The following is a 22543-nucleotide window of genomic DNA, read 5'->3' as shown; positions in this document are numbered from 1 at the left end:
ACATGGGACCTGGCAGACACATATACCTTTCTCCTCTTTCCCACAAGCTCTCTCTCTCTCTCTCTGCCTATCATTTGCAAAGTACTTGCTTGACGTGCCGATATCTGAGACATCCCCATCCATCCATCATCCTTCCAAACTTCCATATGCCCGTTTGTAACCATTCACATAACAATGATAAAGATAGAGACACATACCCTAAACACACAGACACACACACACACAAATAAATAAATATACATAATACGCAGATAGATAGATAGATAGACAACCACCCCTGCTAGTAACTCTTCACTAATCCTGCACCTATATGTCTTGGCTGCATCCCGAGAGGAGGGGCAATTAATTTCTTCCCTTTTTGCTTGTCCCGTTTCCCTCCCCCTCCCCTCTTCGCTTTTCTTCTGTTCGCTTCGCTTCCAAGTACGCAATAAAACGCACGGGAAAATAATCCCTGTCTGTCTTGCCGATGCCGACAAAAAGGAATTATCTATTTATCTATTTAGTCTACCTCGGTAAGTTGCTCGGTATGGTGTTTTCCCCGTCGGAAGGAGGGGGTTTGTGCACAGTAGATGCTTTCTTTTCTCTCTCTCTCTCCAACTATAGAATAAGAAGTGGGAGTGGTGTTACACAGACGACTTATCTATTTAGACTGTCAAGTCTATCAATCTATACTTATTTCTATGCTTTATGTTAACTTTCAATAGGATGGGGATATTTCTTCTGCTCATATACTAGTATAAGTATATCTATTGAAGTTAAGTAGTAAATGCACCAGTATCTGTCACTCTCCACCCGGCACCTCCTCTTCAAACCCATCACAAGCCACAAACTAAACAACAATCCAACCACCTCAATCACTAAAATCCAGGGTATTCCCCCCACAACCCGAGACCCAAGAGAAATACGACATCGGGAAGCCGACGGACAGACCGGCATGCAGACAGAGCAGACACACGGGACAGGGGATGTTTCAGCTGCTAGCTGTTTAGTTAACAGATTGGGCCGCAAAGAACAATAAGCCAAGAAAGTAGCTAAGCCATCGATATTAATTGAGAGACATTAGTATCCCGGGATATGACCCCCAAGACGTGGCTAACTAAAAAGTACTACGTACACAAGTAAAAAGTAGCGTAGCTAGTACGATAGTCTAGACCAGGACCCCAACCAAGCATGCACGATTGCATAATCCCAATAAACAGCAGACGCGATAACAACAGAGAAACATGATTGATTGGCCTTACAAGGTCGATGGGGGTAGATGATGTGCACAGCCTTGCTCTCTAGGTACTCACATCACTAGCTGAAGTATATTCTTGTTGTTGTGCGCTGAATAATGATTGATGATGGAAGTGATTGTCTGTCCCCGGCTGCTTGAAGCGGCAAGTATCATCAATCCATCGGATAACTCCTGCTTCTTGTTTGCTGGTCCCGGCCCGGTGCCAAGCCCCAGCATTCCCGAAACATGGGCTATCTGCTCGGCCACACTGGCTGGGAGGATTCCGGGTATGTCCGATATTCCGAGTCTTTTTGGTTTAGTTGGTCTGTAAGTATGTGTCTGTGTGTGCGTGCTTGGTGAGAAGGTTTTCAAGGTGTGTCTTCAGTCATCCAGTCTAGTCCAGTCTAGTCTTCAGGCAACCATCCTTCAGCGACTAGGCTTCTACTTAGGCGGGCTTGCACGTTGGCAACTCCATTTTATTGAGTTTGGACCCTGCCATGCTGGGTAGTACCAGATTCATCTCTTTAATCTACTTGCAGGATTTCTGCTACGGAGTCCGCAGGTTGCAATAACTACTGTGTAGATCATGACTCCTACTAGACATCAAAGCAAAGCAAGAAAGAAAACTTCAGACGAAATTTACACAAGTGAACCTAATTACTTCCTTGCATCTCTAAACATAGGAGATATATCGACGAGAAAAAAAGATGAGAAAAATGAGACCAGATATAAGAGACAAAAAGTACAGTGTGGCCGCCATGGCTCGGACATAGAAAGGGAGTCGTCTAATAATAGAGGGATGGAGGGGAGGGGTAGAGTCAAAACTCCCGCCCATACTGGGCGAATAACTCTGGTGAGTTCAACCCAGGAACCGGCAGGGTTCAAAGAAATGTCTCCGCCTGCGTGCAGATACTGTTATCATTTCGTCTAGACCAGGTCCCTCTTGACGAATTCGTTCAGGAGGGCCTTGCCCAGGGAAGCGGGGCTGCGCTCGACAACAACACCAGCCGCCTCGAGAGCGGCGATCTTAGAGTCAGCGCCACCCTTGCCGCCGCTGACGATGGCTCCGGCGTGACCCATACGGCGGCCCGGGGGAGCGCTAATGCCGGCGATGAAACCAACGGCGGGCTTGTTGTACTTGTTGTTGGCCTTGAGGAACTCGGCAGCATCCTCCTCGGCGCTACCACCGATCTCACCAATCATGATGATACCGTCGGTCTCCTCGTCCTCGAGGAAGATCTTCAGGCAGTCGATGAAGTTGGTGCCGGAGAAGGGGTCACCACCGATACCGACGACCAGGGACTGACCAAGACCAGCCTGGGTGGTCTGGTTGACGGCCTCGTAGGTCAGGGTACCGGACCGAGACACAATACCGATACGTCCACGCTTGTGAATGAATCCAGGCATGATACCAATCTTGCATTGGCCCTACACATCGCAAATTTCACCATTAATATCTTGACCCCTGTCCAAAAGGATCGCCTAGTGGTTTTTGGATGCGACTTACAGGAGCGATGATACCAGGGCAGTTAGGACCCACCAGACGGGTCTTGTTCTGCGTCTTCAGGATATCGGTGATACGAACCATGTCTGGTTGATTGTTGGTCAGTCCTACACCCAACATGCAGAGATCGTCGACGCTAAGTCATGGCTAATAAACATACCGTGCTGAGGGATACCCTCGGTGATACTATCCCGGTTGTTAGCACATGCTGGGTTCTTCTATCGTCATTGAGAAGGAGTCGCCTACCAGACAGCCAGAGGAATTTCGGCCTCGATGGCCTCCTCGATACCCTTAGCGGCCAAGGGGGGGCTAGAGTCATGGAATTAGCAAACGATCCTTCTTTCCTCGATTAAGACACCGGATGCATACGGGACGAAGAGAGCAGTAGCGGTAGCTCCAGTCTCCTTAACGGCCTCGCTCACGTTCGCGAAGACGGGACGGTCAAGGTGCATCGAGCCGGCCTTCTTCGGGTTGGTTCCACCAACGACCTTGGTGCCTAGCAGTTGTGAGTTTCCCATGTGAAACCGCCGGAGACACCTATCTAATTGGTGCAGACGTAGGAAGAGATAATACCATAGGCGATAGCTTGCTCAGCGTGGAAACTGCGGAAAGACGAAAAATGGCAACGTCAGCATGTCATGCATGATAAACAGCGTTCCCTGCGGATCGGGCAAAAAAGACGTACGTTCCCTGCTTTCCAGTGAAACCCTGGAAGATAACCTTGGTGTCTCCGTTAATGCGAAGGTTGTTCACAGTCTCAGCGTAAGCCGGGCTGGCCGAGGCAGAGTATGCCCGGCGCTGCGTGGCAGCAGCATTGCGAAGGGCAGCGACGGTGTTACGGCGGACGGCCTGCATGGTTGTTTGAGGGAAAGGAAGAAACCCGGTAAGGGGAGATCGGAAAAGAGGGGAGAGGTGTGAAAGTGAAGCACTACGAAGGTGCAAGAGGGTTCGTGGTTGAAGATAGAGAAGAGAGAAGAGAGTAGCCGTTCAAACGCGCCGGACAGATTCGCTTTGGGGAATTTCGGGACAAAGCTTTAAGCGGATCCGAGTTGTCACGGGCGGTCGGTTGCCTCCCTCGGCCTCGCTGCTCTTTTTTTCCTGTTGCCGTTGTGCTGTTCCGCCGCATCTCCCCCACATTAACTTAGCTCTACGCTTCTTTCTTCGGTAGTGGCTATCCAAGATCCAGATCTAGACTTTGTATCTTTACTGCTTTGGCTGGTTGATTGATTTTCCTGCTTGTCTTTCCTTTTTCCCGCCCCGTCGCGCAGTTCGCGTGGTGTGCCATTTCACCTCCTTCAAGATGGCGACCGCTACCATGACTATGCCGCCACCCCCCAAGGCTAAGAAAAATGCCAAACTTCCCCCGGAGAATGAACGTTTCATGAGAGCTTGCTCCGATATTGCGAATGCCCTGATCCAAGAATATGAAGCGCAACGCGATCCCAAGAAACCCAAGAGAGATATCAACCTCAACAAACTGCGGGGTCAAGTCGCCAAAAAGCATGCCCTGGCTACACAACCCCCATTGACGGCCATTATCGCGGCCGTCCCTGAGCACTACAAGAAATACATCCTTCCCAAGTTGATTGCGAAGCCCATCAGTATGTCTGCGCCTTGTCTCCCTGCGCGTAACCTTGCTAACACACTCTGCCAGGAACCTCGTCCGGTATCGCGGTTGTCGCGGTCATGAGCAAACCCCATCGTTGTCCCCATATTGCCTACACCGGAAACATCTGCGTCTACTGCCCTGGTGGCCCTGATTCCGACTTTGAGTACTCTACACAGTCCTATACCGGATACGAGCCGACCTCGATGCGTGCGATCCGCGCCCGGTACGATCCGTTTGAGCAGGCCCGAGGACGTGTGGACCAGATCAAGTCTTTGGGTCACAGCGTGGACAAGGTGGAGTACATCATCATGGGTGGAACGTTCATGTCTCTGCCGGAGGACTACCGTGAGTCGTTCGTGGCTCAGCTGCACAACGCGCTCAGTGGATATCAAACGGACAATGTCGACGAAGCGGTACAGGCTGGTGAGATGAGTAACGTGAAGTGCGTGGGTATCACAATCGAAACAAGACCGGACTATTGTCTCGACCAACATTTGAGCAGTATGCTCCGCTACGGATGTACCAGATTGGAGATCGGTGTCCAGAGTCTGTATGAGGATGTCGCCAGAGACACGAACAGAGGTCACACTGTCGCGGCCGTCGCAGAAACATTCAAGCTCGCCAAGGATGCCGGCTTCAAGGTCGTCAGTCATATGATGCCGGATCTGCCCAACGTGGGCATGGAGCGTGACCTGTTCCAATTCCAGGAGTACTTCGAGAACCCGGCTTTCCGAACGGATGGTCTGAAGATCTACCCCACGCTGGTCATCCGTGGAACTGGTCTGTACGAGCTATGGAGGACAGGTCGCTACAAGAACTACACGCCAAACGCCCTGATCGACCTGGTCGCCCGCATCCTCGCTCTGGTGCCCCCGTGGACGCGTATCTACCGAGTCCAGCGTGATATCCCCATGCCCCTGGTGACCTCGGGAGTTGAGAACGGCAACTTGCGCGAACTGGCCTTGGCACGCATGAAGGACTTCGGAACTACTTGCCGCGACGTACGGACCCGTGAAGTCGGTATCAACGAAGTCAAGAACAAGATTCGCCCATCCCAAGTCGAACTGATCCGCCGTGACTACACAGCAAACGGAGGCTGGGAGACATTCCTCGCCTACGAGGACCCCAAGCAAGATATTCTGATCGGTCTGCTGCGTCTGCGCAAGTGCAGCCCAACCCACACCTTCCGGCCCGAGTTTACCGGTCAGCAGACCAGTATCGTGCGCGAGCTGCACGTGTACGGATCCGCCGTTCCTCTCCACGGACGTGACCCGCGCAAGTTCCAGCACCGCGGATTCGGAACCCTGCTCATGGAAGAGGCAGAGCGGATTGCCCGCGAGGAGCACGGCAGCACGAAGATCAGTGTTATCTCTGGTGTCGGTGTGCGCAGCTACTACGCTCGTCTGGGATACACTCTCGACGGACCGTACATGTCCAAGATGCTCGACCCGATTGAAGACGAGGAGTTTTAAGCGACTGTCAACAGACAAAACTACTTATGACTGTGAATGATGCGCATTGTTGCAGCGCAACAACAACAAAATTCACTCGAAACACAAAAGTCTTCTTTCTATCTTCCGTTCTCTCAATCATCTGGTTATCTATCTGCATGCGGCGTTGCACGGGGTTGGTTCTCCATTTATGCTGTTATTCAGGGGAGCAGTAGCGAAATCGGTATATACCAAAAATGGGCGGGATTAGAGAACCTTGCATTGTACATATGGCGCATGAGCCGATTTGCTTGCCTACTACTACTACTACTACTACTATCTTTATGAGGATGAATGATACATGTCACATGTGTTTCTGCACTTTGAGCCTATCTGTTACAGATGGCACTTGATAGTACTACTCGAAACGAACTGGACAGTAGAATACGCTGATGGATGAAGGACGATGGATTGATTGTAACTGCGAACACACACAAGTTCTATTCGAACAAAGACTATATACATATACAACCCGCAAATACACCAGAAAAGTACCGTGCAAGAAAAAAAATCAATCGATCCAAACATCACATCACATCAAAACTGAAAGCTAATAATAATCAATCGATCAATAATCCAATGCCTTTCCGGCTTTATGATAGACAAGCGAGGATGGTGAGTGAGCCTCCCACGATCAAATTGTCATACGTAGCACAGCACACGCAGACAATATGGTCATTCCTTTCCTTTCCCCTCTTTAACTTCCAGAGGAAGTATGCCCTCCTGGAATAGGAGATATGGTACATCTAGCGATGATACATCCGCATCTGCATCCATACCCCTCCTCTTTCTCCAGCAAGACGACGAAGCGACGCAATCCACCCTAAGCCAACCTCGAATTCGCAAAGCAATGTTGTTGAATATCCTTTAACTCAACGATATAGCACCGCCCCTCCGGGCCCTCATGTGCAAGTAAGCCTGGAAAGCGCAGAACACGAAGAAAGCCTATACGATTAATCAATCGGTTAGCAATCCATCGTTTCTCTTCCTCTGTCTTCCTCTTCTTGTCTCGCCCATTCCAATCCAAAAATGTAATAATACGGGGCATCAAACATACAATATACACCAACACGGCCGTGAAAATCGAAGCTGCGACCGCGGCGCCATCTTCAGGTTCGCCTTCGGAGCCAGTGAAACCGGGGTGTTCGCTCTGTTCCATGACTCTTTATCAGATTACTGCTTCTTTTGGGCGATAGAGGAAATTTGATACGGTATAAAACGCACCTTGTATAGCGATCCCAAAACGGAGAGGATAACGATGGCGAAGACGGAGATGACCACGCTATTCAATGTCCTTGTATTAGCTAGCTAGTTCTGGAGTTGCGCTGTATTGATATGATGCGGACGTACCAGGACCATGCGTTTAGGGCTGAGACGACAGGCTTCATCTTGAAAGGTATGATATGGTTGGAGCAACCTCGGGGGTGAGAGAGGGAGGAAGAGTCGGGAGTGGCTGGCTGGCGCGGCTCGGGTGGTTGACGATGATACGCTTTCCGATGAGATAATGGAACGTGCGGCCTAGTGATGGGATGTATCGGTTGCTGACACGGATAAAGGAATGATGGAACTTGCAGTTTGCCTGTCCAGGCTGCCGTTGAGAGGGGGGATGAGGCCGTTGATGTCGTTGGATGATGTCGAGGATCGCAGGTGCCGGTGGAGACCTCCGGTGTGTTGGCGCTAAGCTGTTTTGGGGCGGGCGGTTGTGTGTCGAGACTTGTTGTCCGCGTCATGGTGTTGCACTCGATGGTTATACTTTGTCCCGTCAGGGGAGTGAGTCTTTCAGTGATTTACATGAAGGAGGTGTTTATTCATATCGTGTGCATGTGTTTTCCTTTTTTTTTTTTTTTTTTATTTTTCGTTCTTTTTTCTTTTTAACACTTTAGTTTCATTCATGTCCTCAGTATTGACTGGAATATATATACATCATCTGCCATGTCTCATGTCTAAAATTTTGACCACGATTTCGTTCAGTTACTCAACAACCACACCCTAGTGCGCCTTGTTCCATTCTATACACTCATCAAACGTTACCCCGGAACCACCAAAGATATCCAACGCACTTCCAATCGTCAAATCTACCTTCCCTTGGCTGCTGACGTGAACCTTCTCCAGATCCTGAAGATTCCGAGCACCTCCGGCATAGGTGATAGGGATCGTGCACCACTGGGACAGCTTGGACACGAGCTCCTCGTCAACGCCCTGTTGCAGACCCTCGACATCTGCGGCGTGAATGAGGAACTCGGAACAGTAGGGCTCCAAGAGTGCAATTGATTCTGCCTCTGTTAGTTGTACTGAGGCAATCATTGACAGCAGAGCAAGAAAGAGGATGTGTAGTAAAAACAGAGCAAGCAAAACCACAACAACAAAGCATCAATTTCAATTCCAGAATTGCTTACCTTGAGTGATCTCCATCTCAGTAATCGTCTGCCAGCGATTCATAGCCACAAACCACGTATTACCCTTCTTCCTGCAGCTCAGATCCAAGACCAGCTTAGACTTATCACCATCCAGCGCAGCAAGAACGGACTGTAGCCGCTCAAGGGAGAATTTGCCCTCCGGGAAGAGGAACGATGTGATGATAACCTGCAATTGCAACATCAGCCATCATACTGCGCAACAACCACACAACCACCAAGCCAAAGCAATACCCAACAACCCAACCCCCGTCCGTCCCCCATCCATCCATACACACCAACAGAATAAAACCTAGAAGAAACAACTAACCTTCTCAGCTCCCATGTCAATCCAATACTTCGCATTCTTATCCGTAATCCCCCCCGCAACCTGCAACCCAGCAGGCCAAGTCCTCAACGCCTCCTTAGCAGCCTCATCGTTCCCGGGCCCAAGCATAACAACATGCCCGCCCCTCAAATCATTCTTCCTGTACAATTCTGCATAGTGGCTGGCCGGCAACTTCGACACATAATTCGTCTTCAGGTCCGCTGCAACACTGCTCAACGTCCCGCCCACTATCTGCTTCACCTGGCCGGAGTGTAGATCAATGCAGGGACGAAATTTGGTCATTTTTATGAGATTCTCCACCACAATGCTTGCTCAATTGATTTCGTATGTCTGATTAGTACTGATGTGAATGAATGAACTCCATCCATTCCCCCCGCGGTTTTGTGGAAATCCGACGAGGGGTTGCGCGGGTTATCTTATCTACACGTGATATAAATCATGGTTTGGAGGTAGATGGGTTACATAAGCGGCTGGATTACGGCAAAGTCGTCACTTATCGCGCGCATTATTTTTTTCCGCCGGGACGGTGGTCGGTCGTTCAGCATTTAATTGTTTGTTTTACCAGCAGCAGCACAAGGAATTGAAAATGGTTGGAAAGCGCAAGAGAGACGCTGCTGTTGTCTCCAGGACTACGAAGGTGGATGAGGAGGAGGAGAGGACGACGTCACAGACTGCAACGACTGATGCGTCTGCTGCGGACGTTTTTCGCAAATTCTTTGAAGCGCAGTTTCAACCGTTGGAGGTGCCTGGGGGCCAGGTGACTCGCAATGATGAGTCGGATGAGGAAGAGAGTGAGGACGAGGACTTTGAGGAGGCATCTGAATCGGGCTCTGATTGGGATGGCCTTTCCGGAGAGGAAGATGAGGCTCCGGTTGAGGTAGTTGAGCATCGTGATATCAAGAGTCAGGATTTAATGGACAAAAAGGCGCGCAAGGCGTTCATGGTACGTCTACGAGATTTGCTTGTGCTGTCGTGGCTTCTTTACTAATTCGCCTTTACTAGACCTCGAAACCGCCCTCATATTCCGAAGAGCCGAAGCCTGCGAAAAAGAAGGCCAAGAAGGAAAAGAGTGATGACGACGAGGAGGATGCCATGGATGCGGATAATCTGAAGAATAATCTCGCCTTGCAACGGCTTCTGAAGGAGTCCCACCTGCTCGAGTCAGCAAACGAACTTGCGCCAACCGGTAAAAACCGAATCAAGGCTCTTGATCTGAGAATGCAGGAACTGGGGGCAAAGGCGTCTCTGTATAAGCAGAAAATGCCCACAGCGCACAGAAGAGGTATCAAGGAGAAGGCGGACATGAAGGAAGATAGGCGTCGACGTGAAGCCAAGGAGAACGGTATTATTCTCGAGAAGCCCGCACCCAAATCAAATCCAGCCAGCACCAAGCGTCGGGAGCGCGGTGTCGGAGGTGCTTCTATCGGAAAATTTGCGGGTGGTGCTTTGAACTTGAGCAAGCGTGACGTGGCCGCCATTCAAGGCCCGCGCCGCACGACAAAGGGCAAGGGCAGAGGCAGAGGACGTCGTTAGACCTGCCTGAGAGACATGAATGGCAGTACTAGCCACGCCTGACACCACTCCCAGTCAGATCCTTTCATGTCCCGTGCGCGCCCGGAGCGCGGCGCCCTGATTCGACATGGGTTGGTTGTCGACGTATCCTAGCCCCAGTAATTCTTACCGGAAGAGGGGTTGTAGTCTAGTTTCTTTACATGAGGAACTCTCTATCAATCCTTCGCCCTCCTTCTGTCCTTCGGCTGTTTCACTAACACGCCCCGACCCCTTTGTGAAGGTTGACCGCGACCAGAGATGTTGTGATAGGTCGGGAACGAGTCCTCGATGTGCGTCAAGAAAGGGGAGAGCAGAACGATGCGCCCGCTCGTAATGAGGACGTCGAGATGGCCCTGGCGCTCATGCTGGCTGCAGCCTTGATTCAATGCTGAAACTTCTGATTTGCCCACTCAAACCTTATTCTCCGAAACGCCTCAAGACCAGCCTGCAAAGCACGTTCCAATCGCACTAAACTATGCGCGAGACCGAGCACGCTGTTCCGAATACGGTGATATCCCCGAGTCGAGCTAAGGTTTGAGGACGAGACCCCCATTTCTGAGACAACCTATGGTCTTAGGATGTTTGAGAAGGTCGACCGACATGAGAATACCCCAGAGGTTGGCCAGTTTTAGCCGCTAAGTGCCGTCTATAAACAGCTGAAGCACGAGTCATCCTAGATAGATAGATCCTGGAAAGCGTCTAGTCTCTTATCGAGCAAAAAATAGAACGTCTCCATCTCGTATAGATATACGGGGTGAAAGAGTGTCGCATGAACCGACTGTGAACAAGACTTTTAGTACTTGTTAGCTTGATTCCCTAGTGAACTACTATCACGCCCACGTCAGTTCTTTCCAGTATAGCACTCACCAAATGTTGAGTCGTCAAATTCTAGCTTATCATCTGATCAGTCACACTCCTTTTTTTCCCCCCCCATCTCACGCTCGGCCTCGGCTTAAGCCAGCCTAGTAAGGACTAGTAGTTAGCCAGTCTGATATGATTGAGTTTGCCAGTTCTGCGGCTACAAGGCACACCGATCTGCTACTAGCGGATAAACGTCCCACCTTCAGGCAGTTCCTCTGTCTACTATGTATTTAGTTCCAGTGTACCGGGGTACCTGCATGAATAATCCGATAATAATAGGTTAGTGCAAAAGCGGTTCCGTGGTTCCAATTCTCTAGTTCAGGTACCGCTGCCGTGAAGGGGAATGGAGAAGCCGGGAAAGAAGAAAAATAAAAATTGATGCGAATTGCTAAGCGTCAATATTAGTGACCCTTATTGCCATGCATCCATCCGGTTTCGTTAGTCATCTCCCACTAAAATCTGCATGCTCGTGCCGTTGCACGAACCACAATCCATTAGGCGGGACAGGGAGACATCTTCGTCGTTTCAGATTCTGCACGTAACCCTTCCGAGCAGCGTACTTTAACACTTACACCGGAGTCGCTTGGAAATGTCGCTTAGTACGAGTCAGAAGTCCTGAGTCGTGACTCGTGGATACAGGGTGGTTGGTGCCTTCTGAAGAGTCTAGACGATGCCATGCCAGCGGACTCTGTAATCCTTCCGACTGCACTTGGCATTTATCATTCCTTAAGCGGAAGTCTGCCGAATCCCGTATGAAGCTAGAATGGTGTGTATAGCGTGTCGTTGTTGATGACATGATGCAGGTTTGGACTATCAATGTCTAGTGACAGAAATTGCCGCTATATGCTCCTTCATGCAGGAACGTGAAAAAGAATGCGTAACCCCCGCTTTTAGTGCTAATTTATCTTCTTGGCAGCTTGACAATGCGCTAGCTGGTGTGATTAGACCCATCGATATCTTTTTACTTAGAAGACAGGTATGCTGGAGAAAAGGCACCTGTGGTCCTTAGTATTGAGAAGTCGACAATGCGGAGGATCGAGAGACAAGTGTAAGCTAGCTGATCGATCTACGACCTGGGCAGAAAGTTAGTAGAAAAGAAGTGGATTCGCGGACACGGAATTCCAGCTTTCTCCGTTGGTCGCCATACAGCATATAGGCTAATACCGAAACCCGAGGTTTAAACGGCGAGAGGATAAGGCCGCTGATCATCTCCATTTCGATATATCCGGCCATTCCATTTTGTTGACTGGCGGAGCGAGATTCTCCAGGGAGCCAAAGTTGTTCTTTTGGGTCTCGGGAGGTTTGTTAACATGGTTCGCGGATTTATATCAGTTTGTGGGATAGTCTGACTGAAGTCAACAAGCGACTATTGTGTGTGTGCGCGAAATATTGGGTGAAAGAAGCCGACAAAGACCGGCCTACTAACCAACGAACGTATCGGCAATCCGGAAGAGATAGGTGCACCAGGCTGGGAGGATCAGTATGGAGACGGCGCATTCGCTGCGCATTCCACTAAGGACCTGACAGTTAGTTGTAAACAGAACCCGGATGGACGCGACTCTAAGCTCCCCCGCACGTTCTCGAGTCAGGCTGGGAGGTTTCATCTTGGACACTACTCCAGCTTAGCTTCATCGCTAGATACGAGACACAAGCGATCACCAGAATAGGCAGTAAAGATGTAGAAAGATGGACTTAGCGTTGGTCCGGCCTCTGTTTGATCGCCCTGAGCTGCCCATCTCGTATCCCCGACAGGTAGCAGTGCAGGCCGAGTGCGGCACAGGCTCATACAGTAGGAGATATTGCCCGGGTGGCCCTGGCAGTGACGGATGCCGGAACTTGGAACAGTGCTGGACTTTTCTAGATGGTTTCAGGCCGGACGATCAAACCCAGGCCCATTGCACAGAGAGCGGGCCAAGCCTTCCCTTGCTGGAAATGCGGCCTTTCCTCTTCGCAGATGACAGAATAGGTAAGTCAAAGTAGAAAGGCGCTTTTTCTGAACTAACTTACTACTAACCAACTAACTAACGAGCTAATGCCGGCTTTACCAATTGCGACCTTGTGGTCAGCAAGCCGGCAGAGGCGGCCGTAATTTATGGCCCCATTTGGTCTCCATCAAGAACCCCATGGAATCCAGGCACAATTGCCTATTCCGGCTTGGTTGCCACCCCATTAGGGTCTGGAAGGATTCAACCGTCAGGGGAGAGCTTGAGTTTCCAAGGTGTCCTTAGTAGTACCACTTAACCACTTAGCATCTTCGACGGAGTACTACTGGCACTATTTGCTATGCTAACCTTAGTCTCGCCATTCCACCGACTGTTGCTATTGGAATCGAGCCATCCCGACTCCATCTCAATCCCCATTTCTCCGCCGTTCTTCCACTTCCTTTCGCAACTGCTCCGAAGACTATTGCGAGATATCGCGACAACTTACGTAGTCTGCTCCGAAGAGGCGTCCAGACTAGAGACATGGCTCTGAATAACCCTAAATGTGTATGGGTGCAAGCTATCGGCGCCCCCTCGGGCTGCTCGGTCTCTCGGACTTCTCCCAAATGCAGCAACCAGCCTCCGGCATTTTTGACTGGGTCTTCGGAGAATTTATCATGGTTAGCAAGGGGTCTCTTTCCACCGACCCTGATCGATGACAGTGCTCAGATATCAGCCTGTCTATTTTTGTGTTTTCTTGGTGGTCCCTGACCTCTCCTGACCGGCATGGCATACCCATGATGCAGCCCCCCCTTTTTTTGTTGCCCAGCATACGCAGTCGTTGCAGTCTGCACAGTGCACGGTGACTATCTCTGTAGCTTTCTCTTTCTTTCTCTGTGGACATTCAGAATTCGGCCGAAACTGTGGAGTAGACTACTAACTTACATAAAGATCTTGACGATCGGGCCAATGACCGCCTGACAATTCCGGCACCGCTGCACTAAGTATGCCTCTATGGCCAGCATACCGACTATACTAGCAATCTTTAACCTCCCTGAACGGGCTGAAGTGGAGGAAGTAAAGGGGGCAATCATGGCCTCACCGCACACTTCGGACTGACTTTCGGAAGACACATCCTACCATGGACCACAAGAATTGGGCTCATAAGGCTTGGCGACTAAGCTTCGCCGTTTTCGCATCCATCCTTCGGATTGCGCAGATCACCCCTGATGCTCAACGTCCTGACCGTATGATGGCATGCTCCGGGGATGAACCGGCTAGACCTCATTTTTCGCAACATCGCCTTTTTCTCTCATAGTAACTAGCAAACAATCGATTTCAGATTTGTCATTGTCATCGCGTTGAACAAATGGGTTAGCTCGGGTCACGAAACATGGATTGCGACTTTACCCGCGCTTGTTTCCTATCCTGCTACAATGATTCAGCCTGGTATGTGACTAGGGCGATCATTATGTCATTTCTGACATACCAGTGATAATATCATCAGGCATCTATGAATTCGGACGGCGAGGACGATCCTGATGTTCTGAGAGTTAGGAACATACCCCATAAAGCACGATCCTAATATCGAAGTGCACTATATTGATGCACACGGACCAAACCTTGATGTCTCAAAATTGAGCTCGGGTAATCGGGCCCCTCATACTGTGTGCGATTTAATTTAGATCGTTGCCTGTATCTTGTGGAAGAGTCAGGTGAATGTGATTTAGTCGATCGTGATAATTTGTACTATCCGATATTAATCTTCATTTGGGGGTTATGGTTGGTGGGCCAATGGGCGTAGCGCTTGCCGCCATGATGGTGATTGTGATTGATCACCTTGATCAGTTATATATATCCAAAGACAATCGAAAGGCAGAAAGTACCTAAGTAGGTACCAACTTACGGGATTTACTTTCCCAACTACTACTATCTTAAGTAAAACCCCCCAACCAGCCTTGAGCGGCAAATCTCACCGGTCATGCGTCCCTTGGTGGCAGTGGCGTTTTGGGCTGTAGGCTATTCCTATCTTTGAGCAGCTAAGCCCGCCATGCTTTTGGAACTGTATGTACATGTGTGTAAGCACTGCCTGGCCGAGTGACCTCCACGATACCCTTGATCTTCCCAAACAAAGGGGGCCATATGCAAGCCGAAGGGGCAATTCATATCATACTGTACGACGGCTTCGGTAGACTTCCCTAGAGGCTAGTACCTACTCTGTTTCTACTAGATGAATAATACCAAGGATTGTACATCATTGTGCGCCACGGTCAAAAACTGGTCATCACGTAAGATCAGTCAGTCGGTTTATTTTTGGTGCCATCAGTTACAAGTAGTGGTGTTGCTCTGAAGAGTTTCTACTAGTTAGATACTAACTACTTCGGAAACCCGCATAACAACCCTGCATGTAATTCGCCTGTTGGACAGAAATTGGGTGGCGGTACTGTGCATGCTCGTCCGACAATCAGATGAGCCCATGACAAGTAAGTAATACAACACTGCCATGCCCATGCCATGCCACGCCAGGCAATTATTTGCAGATGATGATAGCATAGCCGCCAGATATCTAACCACACAATCGAAGAATCAGGTTGGAAGCCTTTGTCCTACTGTGTTGCTGGAAGGGTCAACAGAACAATCAGGAAACTAAGGTGATGGATGGATGGATGGGCTATTACTAGCTACCCTACTAGTCTGATAGTCATACTATAACTACAGTAGTTAATATACAGGGAAGGTAAGTGACTGAGTAACTAGGCAAGGGTAAACAAACCTATCTCAGAGAGAGAGAAAGGCACACTACCACGTCTGGAAAGTGGATTTGCTTCTCTGAGTTCAGTTGGGGCCACTGAAAATTGTGGGTTGGAAGGGATAACCCATGCCACCCATTGGCGGAGTCGTAAGCGCTCACCAGAATTCTGAAACAAGGGGCGAATGCTTCAAGATTGTTTCCCGCGCCAGTTTGATCGGGTGTGCAGGCTTGGCGTAGTGGTCTTTTCTTGGTTCCACCCAAGGCGGCAAACCCAGCGAGGCGCCTTGGTTTGTGATTTCATATCCATGCCTTGACCAAGCGGGCAGCATTGCTGGCACAAAAGGGCTAAAAAAAAAGCGAAGGGTGGACTACTGTAGAAGAAGGTTGGTAGCGATGAACTGGGCGGTTAAGCAACCCGCATCTACTGTTTCTTATTCGATGTGACTTCCCTTACCATAGCCGCTGGCTGTGATTTGCAGTGCTAGTGTCAATGGTGGGTTGTGTTTGTGTATGTGTGTAATGCTTGGATAGGCTGGAAACCTGGCAAATGGCCCCCAAGAAGAATGAGGCCCCCAAAAAATCATCGCCTAAGTCAGTGAAGAGGAGGTACATCGCCCGTGCGCGCCTATGTGCATATCTGGTGGTGTACACTACTTACTACACAATACTTACTTACTACACCACAAAAAGAAAACCCTTCTCCTGATTTCCCCTTTTCCAAAGCTTCTGATAGTAATATCGGGATGCCAAGAGATAGAGCTTACTTGCGTTAAGGCTCCCTGGATCCGACTCAAGACAATTTGTCCACAGAGAAAGCAAAATGATATCCTATTTTGGTTGCAATTCCGAATAAATTCCCAACAGTCAGGTCGTCGGATACCCATGACCCATCATGGAGGTGCCTAGGCTACCGGACCATCTCCACTTTTGCATGTTCTGTTTGCCCATTCCTTTCTTCTGTGTAAGGTAACTAAGGTTAGCCACACCTTCCCCACACATAGCAAAAGCCAGTAAATATCGCGCGGCCCATGATGTAAGATATCTTCAGGAAGCGCTCTTCAAATTAACAGTCGCCAAGTCGGAGCAGGTAGGCTACCCCACAGATTCAATGGGATTGGCTTAAAGCTTTGGGGTGTATGATTGCAAGCTGCAGGAGGCAGACAGGGTGTGTAGGATGATTACTTTGTAGCACGTAGTATGTAGTAGAGGCCCTTTCAACTGATGATTTTCTCTTCTCTTTTCTTTTCTTTTCTTTTTTCTTTTCCCCCTTTCAATGTTGGTATGACTGAGCAGAAAATTAACTGACTAGTTAACTACAAGAGAACTTACTCCATACTGATTACTCTTACCACCTTCCAGCAGGTTTCTATGGATAAGTTTAGCAACGATGGAGGTGGACTAACCCAAGAGGGAGGCGGGCCCGGCAACAAAAAATCACTAACGGATGGGATGGACTGGAATCTTTGGAAGTCGGCGGCAGCCCCACTGTCTGGTAAGCTGGTTATCCTCCTGGTACCTGACCGTTTGGATACCTGAATACCTTACCGTTGACCCCACTTTTTGGAGTTGTGAACTTGCTGTTGAGAGTAGCAAATAGCTGGATTATCGGTCCTGGGGGAGGTTACTTCAGGGAGCAGCCCTTTTTACCATACGTGTATAATTCCTGTATCGTGTGATTTGAATACCGGGAGGGCCCTCTCTCTTCTCTCTCTGTCGTCTCTCTCTCGCTCTCTCTCTGGTTTTCTCCTCCTCTTTTTTGCCCTTAGGCTCTCTCAGGCTTTCAGTCCTTTTTTTCCCTCCCCCCCCTCTTTTATTATTATATTATTCATTATTTTATTTTATTATTTTTACTTACTCTCAAATATTCTTTTTCTTTTTTATTTATTTTTTCCCCCCCTTCCCTTCTCCCCTGCCCTGAAGTCGGTCCCTGGCGCCAGTCTCCACTTATATTTTCCTATTCTTTACTCAGTGGGTAAAAAAAAGCCCTACTTTTTCGCCGTGCGCGTATGCCGGAGCCCAACCAACTAAGTAAGTGACTTAGTCAAGCCGCCCAGGAGAAAAGAGAGAGAGAGAGAGAGTACTAGAAGAGAGACTCCAGAAGTGGGCGACTCGATCCGCGGGTCTCGGTCGGCGGCGCTCCCTGAATTACTCCTCCCAGACCCAAAGTCTCCGTCCCTCGACACTGGCCGGTCGTTTAAAATTATTATTGTTCTTTTTCCCGATTTTATTATTTATTGTTAGATTATTATTGTATCGATTGGCATTATTATTACCGGTTACCGACTGCCCTCCCATACTTGATCTGTACCTCATCACTGCTGTAAAAAAGCAAGTCCCTACTTCATCCCTCCACTTCGTCCTCTTCCTCTCTTCCCCTTCCCCTCCTCTCTTCCCATCGCGACTGGCATCTCTCTGTTTTTCTTCTTCCGTTCTTACTTCGTCCTTCCTCTTCTTCTTCTTCTTCACCTCCTTTCGTTTCATTTCCACTCCATCTTCGCCGTGCGAGTTATCTCCTCAAGGGACTTGTAATCGGGCTGGCCCAGTTCAACTCTCTGTTGCTACTCTCTCTCTTTCTCACTGCCTTTCATTTGCCCTTTGTTGACGAGGGTCGGCACAACGTCAGCGCCTAAATACTAGCTACTCTTCCCATACAAGAGGCTGGCACCTCTCTTTCTTACCATCGCCCGTGTTTGGATAACCCTTTGTGTTTCACGATTCCGTCGTTGAACACCCTATATCCAAACCTGTTTCTGTCTTTTTATAGCATTCAATCCTCCGAGATCGCTCCCCTTGATTCCTTGCGAGTGGTTGTTTGTCCGCTTTCCTAACCGGGTGCTGTGACTGTGCGTAACTCCTTGCTCTGCCCAACCAGTGGCTCTGTGACACCGTCCACTTGCCGCTCCCATGGCGCTCTTCTTTGTTCGCGCTTATGCTTGCAAGCAAACCGTCGTTTTAAAGATTTGACTGATTCCCCTACAGACTATCGTATATCACATCCGCTATGTATTCCCAACACGGTGCCCCTATGGCACCTCCCCAAAAGCCGGAGACGTTTATGCTTTCCACTGAGGCCCAGCAAAGCCTTCCACATGACGCGCAAGTCGCGCTGCAGCAGGTTGACAATCGTACGTTTCCCTTTGCGGTTGCTTACAAACCCCCAGATCTCCTGTTTAGCTTTCAGTCGCCTTCGATCTGGGCTCTTTTATGGAACTCTCTCCTGACTAATGGTCTATCTATGGTATAGTCAAATACTTTCTCCTCTCGGCGCCGGTAGACTGGCATGCAGATCAACTTATCCGACGCTTCTTGCTTCCTACTGGCGACTATATCTCTTGCGTCTTATGGTTAGTTGCGATCGTCGCAATACCATGCAGTTGATCAAAGGGCACCTAAACTGATTCGCGACAGGAGCAACCTCTTCCACATCTCCGGAACCGACATCGTGAGATGCCTCGCATTCAGATTCCAGGCCTTCGGGCGCCCTGTGAAGAATTCGAAGAAGTTCGAGGAGGGTATCTTCTCGGACTTGCGAAACCTCAAGGCCGGAACTGATGCTACTCTAGAAGAACCCAAGAGCCCGTTCCTCGACTTCCTCTACAAGAACAATTGCATTCGAACCCAGAAAAAGCAGAAAGTCTTCTACTGGTACAGCGTGCCACACGATCGGCTGTTTCTTGATGCGTTGGAACGTGATCTGAAGCGGGAGAAAATGGGGCAGGAGGCGACCACGGTTGCGGTCAGCGAGCCTGCTCTGTCTTTCGAGTTCGATTCATCCCAGTCGCTGTATGAACAACTCACAAAGGCACAACAAGCAAATTCCTCATCGTTTGCTGCACACGCAAGTACGACATATGGCCAACCCGCATCCCCAGTGGTTCGGACCGTTGACGCTATGCCTCCTCCCCAGATGGCTCCCCAGATGGCTCCCCCGGCGCTACCCCTTCTCCCGGACGAGTCGGGCAACCCGGCGATGTACAACCCAGTTCCTATGCCCACCACCCTGGCCCAGAGCGTTATTAAGCGCGAAGCAGAATACGGGCACATCCAATACGACCGCAATGGCATGCCCATTGCTCGTCTGCACCAGCGCCATGCCTCCATGCCCACCTTCGTCGAATACTCGCCAGCGCCATCGTTCGTTTCGTCTCAATACGAGGACTACAGCAACCGGGGTCTATCGTTCGAGCCTGTTACACCTCCTCAGCACAGCTCCCACCTTGGAGCTGAACCGGCATACATCGCTAACGAAGACACCGGTCTCTACACCGCCATCCCCGATATCTCTTCCGCAACTCACTTCAATCCAATGATGCAGCTACCCCCGTCGAATCTTGCCCATGCTCACTACCCGGCGCCTGCGAGAACTTTCCCTTCAAATGTCTACTCGGTCATCGAAGGCTCTCCTACGTACAAGCAACGTAGGCGCCGGTCTTCGATACCCCCGAGTATCACCAGTGTTGGCGCTGGCCCGCACCCCCAGGTGACGAGTGCACCGAACCAAGCTGTTGCGTACGCTGCCCATAAACCCAGCGACCTTCGTCGTTCAGTCTCTAGCTCGGTGGCTCCGGTAGCGGAGGTGGATGAGTCTCATCATGATCAGTCTTTCAGGGCTGCCAATGGCTATCGCGCTGCAGTCCTTCCCCAGAAGAATTTGCTGCATGAGATGTCCCGCAACAGCACCCCGCTGCCGAGCCTCGAGGAAAACCCCGAGCAGGGTACCTTGGCTCTTGCAAATCAACCAGATGAGTTAGCGCCTCTCCCTAGTGGTGAGGCGCTAGATGCATCTGTCCAGAACAGTGCGACGAATAAGTCTGACCGATACGGTCCCATTCGTCGTGCTCGGAGCGCTACCATGATGGAGCTCGGCCCCTACCCGCAGAAGTCACACTCCTGCCCCATTCCATCATGCGGGCGCCTCTTCAAGAGATTAGAACATCTGAAACGGTAAGTTGCAAAATTCTATTTTTATGAGCTGTCCAATTGGTCCGGGTTCCTAAGGGATCGACGGAAGCCTTAAAGCCATTGTTTCTGTAGCCGCCGACTAACATGAAGGATCCAGGCACGTGAGAACACACACCCAGGAGAGGCCCTACCCTTGTCCTTACTGCAACAAAGCATTCTCCCGATCGGATAACCTGGCACAGTAAGTTATCAACATATTCACTTATTATTCATTGCAGGATGCTAATCTGCCCGATAGACACCGACGAATCCACGAGGCTCAACAGGATGGGCAGCAGCCCCTTTCTGGCCACGAGGAAGACCTGGAAAATGAAGAGAACGGATTTGGTTCGGCCGAGGAGGGCTCGTCCCCGTCTGAATCTGTCTCAGGTGCCATGGTCAATGTTCCTGGCATGACCACGATGCCCTCCGCTATGACCTTGCCATCGGCTATGCCCACAATGGTCGCTCCTCATATGATTGCGCCTCAACTCTTGCAGCAGCAGCTATGAGTGAGCGCCATGGTGGACCTCTAACTGGTTGTTCTTCGCCAGACCATGTTACATGTTACCCAGTTCGCTTTGTTCAGTCCTTACTGATGCTTTCGCATCTCGACCCTCGGTCGTCTACTGTGTTTGTTCTCACTAATTAACTCTAGGAGTTTTAGGGCGCGTGTCTGCATACAAAACGTCCCTTACTCCGTTTTTGATTGATTGCATCGCCAAGTGTACGCTGTTCGGCCCTGTGGCCCCTGTACGTTGATGCCACGTCACTGAGGCTCGGTTGACAGCTATTGGCTTCCCGCAGGACCTCATCTCCTGCTTTGCGGCCTTGTCCCCCGGCTGATGACGGGGCTGCTTCCAGATTTGGATTGAACCTATCTTCCTTTGTTTCCTATTTGCGGTCGGTCTGGATTTTGGTGTCCATAATAAGCGTTACATGTGTTTGTCCCTCGGGGTTGGTATGCTGTTGTCTCTACCCCATAATCGTCCTTGTTTTTCACCTTGTCTCTTTTTGTTGGTCGGGTTTACTGGTTTTATTTGTTTCATGTGCTATGTTGATAATGGGCTTTCTTGTACTATTTCATTTATCGCGGTGATGGGAATTTTTGGGAGGTTGGATTTACAGATGAGGGTTGATTAAAAAGGGCACATAGCCTGGAATGGCTACTTTTCTTTCCTCGTGGAATATTTTGCGGCTCTCCAGGCACACCTGAAGCGGGGATGCAAGGAGGGGGGTCTGGATTTGGAGCTTCTTCCACTATAGATATTCCGAGAGATGGATGGATTCTTGTGTCTGCGACGGGCGTGCAGAGGTTGAGCACATACATATAGATATGAATCAAATGGTAATGAAACCCATGCTGTTAAATGGCTAGTAGCCGTAAAAGTAAGTCAGTCGGTCAGTCAGGGGATTGATGTTTGTCACCTGTCAGACGACTGCGTGTCTCCGCCTGATCCAATCGTGACCCGTTCGATCCGGCTTCCAGATCGGGGTATATCACGTGCATGGCCTGCTGACGTCGACCCGATTCTACAAGGTATCGTCATCCCAAGAACCCCCATTCGTATTCATCGGGAATGTCTCCTCTTCATTTCTCTGCAGTAAGCTGTTGTTCTGATCTGTCCAGCATGGAGCAAGACTAGGAACCCCAAGGGTTGATATTCGTGCCATACCTCCTATCTACAGTATACTGCTCCCCGAGCGCTTCACTTTCCATGAACACATACTCGCGTGTCCACGACCGCCTCTTGCCGAATTCCCAAGAATCCAGCCACGTTTCAGCAGCTTGACTGGGATCATCTCACACTATATTGCACAACCACTTGCTTCAACCTCCGTCAGGAAGAACCCACAGAACGGTTGCATTCCATACTGGACTAGCTTGTGTACCACGGCCTTTCCAAACCCTTGGGCCTATCTATCCACGTCTAATCAGTTTATATACTACTAGT

The 22543-nt window shown here is 49.9% G+C and overlaps 10 protein-coding genes across 10 annotated transcripts; 4 read left to right on the top strand and 6 right to left on the bottom strand.

The window, feature by feature from the left end:
* Positions 1 to 6: 6 nt before the first annotated feature.
* On the top strand, positions 7 to 732 carry BDQ94DRAFT_140486 (uncharacterized protein). The gene has a single exon (XM_026765632.1). It carries the CDS (start codon positions 467 to 469, stop codon positions 692 to 694), a length of 228 nt encoding a protein of 75 aa, XP_026628266.1. The 5' UTR covers positions 7 to 466; the 3' UTR covers positions 695 to 732.
* An 844-nt stretch (positions 733 to 1576) lies between these two features.
* BDQ94DRAFT_11229 (succinate--CoA ligase (GDP-forming) subunit alpha) lies at positions 1577 to 3733 on the bottom strand. Its single transcript, XM_026763589.1, has 7 exons — positions 3406 to 3733; positions 3294 to 3322; positions 3090 to 3216; positions 2967 to 3029; positions 2881 to 2906; positions 2724 to 2806; positions 1577 to 2644 (listed from the first exon to the last, which is right to left on the bottom strand). Exons 1-7 carry the CDS (start codon positions 3573 to 3575, stop codon positions 2144 to 2146), a joined length of 999 nt encoding a protein of 332 aa, XP_026628265.1. The 5' UTR covers positions 3576 to 3733; the 3' UTR covers positions 1577 to 2143.
* An 81-nt stretch (positions 3734 to 3814) lies between these two features.
* BDQ94DRAFT_11316 (Elongator subunit ELP3) lies at positions 3815 to 6170 on the top strand. The gene is made up of 2 exons (XM_026763604.1): positions 3815 to 4321; positions 4375 to 6170. The coding sequence occupies exons 1-2, from the start codon at positions 4021 to 4023 to the stop codon at positions 5799 to 5801; spliced, it is 1728 nt and encodes a 575-aa protein (XP_026628264.1). The 5' UTR covers positions 3815 to 4020; the 3' UTR covers positions 5802 to 6170.
* Positions 6171 to 6596: 426 nt separating this feature from the next.
* Positions 6597 to 7467, bottom strand: BDQ94DRAFT_11238 (uncharacterized protein). Its single transcript, XM_026763591.1, has 3 exons — positions 7170 to 7467; positions 7044 to 7101; positions 6597 to 6969 (listed from the first exon to the last, which is right to left on the bottom strand). The coding sequence occupies exons 1-3, from the start codon at positions 7205 to 7207 to the stop codon at positions 6643 to 6645; spliced, it is 423 nt and encodes a 140-aa protein (XP_026628263.1). The 5' UTR covers positions 7208 to 7467; the 3' UTR covers positions 6597 to 6642.
* Positions 7468 to 7691: 224 nt separating this feature from the next.
* Positions 7692 to 9071, bottom strand: BDQ94DRAFT_11108 (1-(5-phosphoribosyl)-5- ((5-phosphoribosylamino)methylideneamino)imidazole-4-carboxamide isomerase HIS6). Its single transcript, XM_026763564.1, has 3 exons — positions 8544 to 9071; positions 8216 to 8402; positions 7692 to 8092 (listed from the first exon to the last, which is right to left on the bottom strand). Exons 1-3 carry the CDS (start codon positions 8841 to 8843, stop codon positions 7809 to 7811), a joined length of 771 nt encoding a protein of 256 aa, XP_026628262.1. The 5' UTR covers positions 8844 to 9071; the 3' UTR covers positions 7692 to 7808.
* A 1-nt stretch (position 9072) lies between these two features.
* On the top strand, positions 9073 to 10294 carry BDQ94DRAFT_11162 (uncharacterized protein). Its single transcript, XM_026763577.1, has 2 exons — positions 9073 to 9504; positions 9564 to 10294. The coding sequence occupies exons 1-2, from the start codon at positions 9148 to 9150 to the stop codon at positions 10092 to 10094; spliced, it is 888 nt and encodes a 295-aa protein (XP_026628261.1). The 5' UTR covers positions 9073 to 9147; the 3' UTR covers positions 10095 to 10294.
* A 2765-nt stretch (positions 10295 to 13059) lies between these two features.
* Positions 13060 to 14207, bottom strand: BDQ94DRAFT_11137 (uncharacterized protein). The gene is made up of 5 exons (XM_026763569.1): positions 14016 to 14207; positions 13841 to 13925; positions 13668 to 13789; positions 13265 to 13603; positions 13060 to 13209 (listed from the first exon to the last, which is right to left on the bottom strand). Exons 1-5 carry the CDS (start codon positions 14036 to 14038, stop codon positions 13167 to 13169), a joined length of 612 nt encoding a protein of 203 aa, XP_026628260.1. The 5' UTR covers positions 14039 to 14207; the 3' UTR covers positions 13060 to 13166.
* A 984-nt stretch (positions 14208 to 15191) lies between these two features.
* Positions 15192 to 15755, bottom strand: BDQ94DRAFT_140459 (uncharacterized protein). The gene has a single exon (XM_026765631.1). The coding sequence runs from the start codon at positions 15446 to 15448 to the stop codon at positions 15260 to 15262; it is 189 nt and encodes a 62-aa protein (XP_026628259.1). The 5' UTR covers positions 15449 to 15755; the 3' UTR covers positions 15192 to 15259.
* A 1663-nt stretch (positions 15756 to 17418) lies between these two features.
* On the bottom strand, positions 17419 to 18295 carry BDQ94DRAFT_140458 (uncharacterized protein). Its single transcript, XM_026765630.1, has one exon. The coding sequence runs from the start codon at positions 18126 to 18128 to the stop codon at positions 17793 to 17795; it is 336 nt and encodes a 111-aa protein (XP_026628258.1). The 5' UTR covers positions 18129 to 18295; the 3' UTR covers positions 17419 to 17792.
* Positions 18296 to 18388: 93 nt separating this feature from the next.
* Positions 18389 to 21388, top strand: steA (sexual development transcription factor SteA). Its single transcript, XM_026763555.1, has 5 exons — positions 18389 to 18772; positions 18892 to 18991; positions 19056 to 20591; positions 20707 to 20790; positions 20848 to 21388. The coding sequence occupies exons 1-5, from the start codon at positions 18649 to 18651 to the stop codon at positions 21098 to 21100; spliced, it is 2097 nt and encodes a 698-aa protein (XP_026628257.1). The 5' UTR covers positions 18389 to 18648; the 3' UTR covers positions 21101 to 21388.
* Positions 21389 to 22543: the final 1155 nt, after the last annotated feature.

Source organism: Aspergillus welwitschiae (genome assembly GCF_003344945.1).
Source record: "Aspergillus welwitschiae strain CBS 139.54b unplaced genomic scaffold BDQ94scaffold_10, whole genome shotgun sequence".
Lineage (NCBI taxonomy): Eukaryota > Fungi > Ascomycota > Eurotiomycetes > Eurotiales > Aspergillaceae > Aspergillus > Aspergillus welwitschiae.
Note: the sequence above shows the minus strand (reverse complement) of the source record. Positions and strands in the feature narration are given on the sequence as shown.

What these genes read in the sequence shown, in the direction of transcription:
- BDQ94DRAFT_140486 (XM_026765632.1), top strand. Translation starts at nt 467, where the DNA reads ATGCCGACAAAAAGGAATTATCTATTTATCTATTTAGTCTACCTCGGT.
- BDQ94DRAFT_11229 (XM_026763589.1), bottom strand. Translation starts at nt 3,575, where the DNA reads ATGCAGGCCGTCCGCCGTAACACCGTCGCTGCCCTTCGCAATGCTGCT. An exon ending in TTCACTGGAAAGCAGGGAAC is followed by an intron (nt 3,323 to 3,405) that starts GTACGTCTTTTT and finishes GTCTTTCCGCAG; the next exon opens with TTTCCACGCTGAGCAAGCTA. An exon ending in TGAGCAAGCTATCGCCTATG is followed by an intron (nt 3,217 to 3,293) that starts GTATTATCTCTT and finishes CACAACTGCTAG; the next exon opens with GCACCAAGGTCGTTGGTGGA.
- BDQ94DRAFT_11316 (XM_026763604.1), top strand. Translation starts at nt 4,021, where the DNA reads ATGGCGACCGCTACCATGACTATGCCGCCACCCCCCAAGGCTAAGAAA. An exon ending in GTTGATTGCGAAGCCCATCA is followed by an intron (nt 4,322 to 4,374) that starts GTATGTCTGCGC and finishes ACACTCTGCCAG; the next exon opens with GAACCTCGTCCGGTATCGCG.
- BDQ94DRAFT_11238 (XM_026763591.1), bottom strand. Translation starts at nt 7,207, where the DNA reads ATGAAGCCTGTCGTCTCAGCCCTAAACGCATGGTCCTG. An exon ending in GCCCTAAACGCATGGTCCTG is followed by an intron (nt 7,102 to 7,169) that starts GTACGTCCGCAT and finishes GACATTGAATAG; the next exon opens with CGTGGTCATCTCCGTCTTCG. An exon ending in TTTTGGGATCGCTATACAAG is followed by an intron (nt 6,970 to 7,043) that starts GTGCGTTTTATA and finishes GTCATGGAACAG; the next exon opens with AGCGAACACCCCGGTTTCAC.
- BDQ94DRAFT_11108 (XM_026763564.1), bottom strand. Translation starts at nt 8,843, where the DNA reads ATGACCAAATTTCGTCCCTGCATTGATCTACACTCCGGCCAGGTGAAG. An exon ending in TTGACATGGGAGCTGAGAAG is followed by an intron (nt 8,403 to 8,543) that starts GTTAGTTGTTTC and finishes TTGCAATTGCAG; the next exon opens with GTTATCATCACATCGTTCCT. An exon ending in TGAGATGGAGATCACTCAAG is followed by an intron (nt 8,093 to 8,215) that starts GTAAGCAATTCT and finishes TAACAGAGGCAG; the next exon opens with AATCAATTGCACTCTTGGAG.
- BDQ94DRAFT_11162 (XM_026763577.1), top strand. Translation starts at nt 9,148, where the DNA reads ATGGTTGGAAAGCGCAAGAGAGACGCTGCTGTTGTCTCCAGGACTACG. An exon ending in AGGCGCGCAAGGCGTTCATG is followed by an intron (nt 9,505 to 9,563) that starts GTACGTCTACGA and finishes CGCCTTTACTAG; the next exon opens with ACCTCGAAACCGCCCTCATA.
- BDQ94DRAFT_11137 (XM_026763569.1), bottom strand. Translation starts at nt 14,038, where the DNA reads ATGGTAGGATGTGTCTTCCGAAA. An exon ending in TGCCATGCCGGTCAGGAGAG is followed by an intron (nt 13,604 to 13,667) that starts GTCAGGGACCAC and finishes GTCATCGATCAG; the next exon opens with GGTCGGTGGAAAGAGACCCC. An exon ending in GGTGGAATGGCGAGACTAAG is followed by an intron (nt 13,210 to 13,264) that starts GTTAGCATAGCA and finishes TAAGTGGTTAAG; the next exon opens with TGGTACTACTAAGGACACCT.
- BDQ94DRAFT_140459 (XM_026765631.1), bottom strand. Translation starts at nt 15,448, where the DNA reads ATGCTATCATCATCTGCAAATAATTGCCTGGCGTGGCATGGCATGGGC.
- BDQ94DRAFT_140458 (XM_026765630.1), bottom strand. Translation starts at nt 18,128, where the DNA reads ATGAAACGAAAGGAGGTGAAGAAGAAGAAGAAGAGGAAGGACGAAGTA.
- steA (XM_026763555.1), top strand. Translation starts at nt 18,649, where the DNA reads ATGTATTCCCAACACGGTGCCCCTATGGCACCTCCCCAAAAGCCGGAG. An exon ending in AGATTAGAACATCTGAAACG is followed by an intron (nt 20,592 to 20,706) that starts GTAAGTTGCAAA and finishes TGAAGGATCCAG; the next exon opens with GCACGTGAGAACACACACCC. An exon ending in CGATCGGATAACCTGGCACA is followed by an intron (nt 20,791 to 20,847) that starts GTAAGTTATCAA and finishes TCTGCCCGATAG; the next exon opens with ACACCGACGAATCCACGAGG.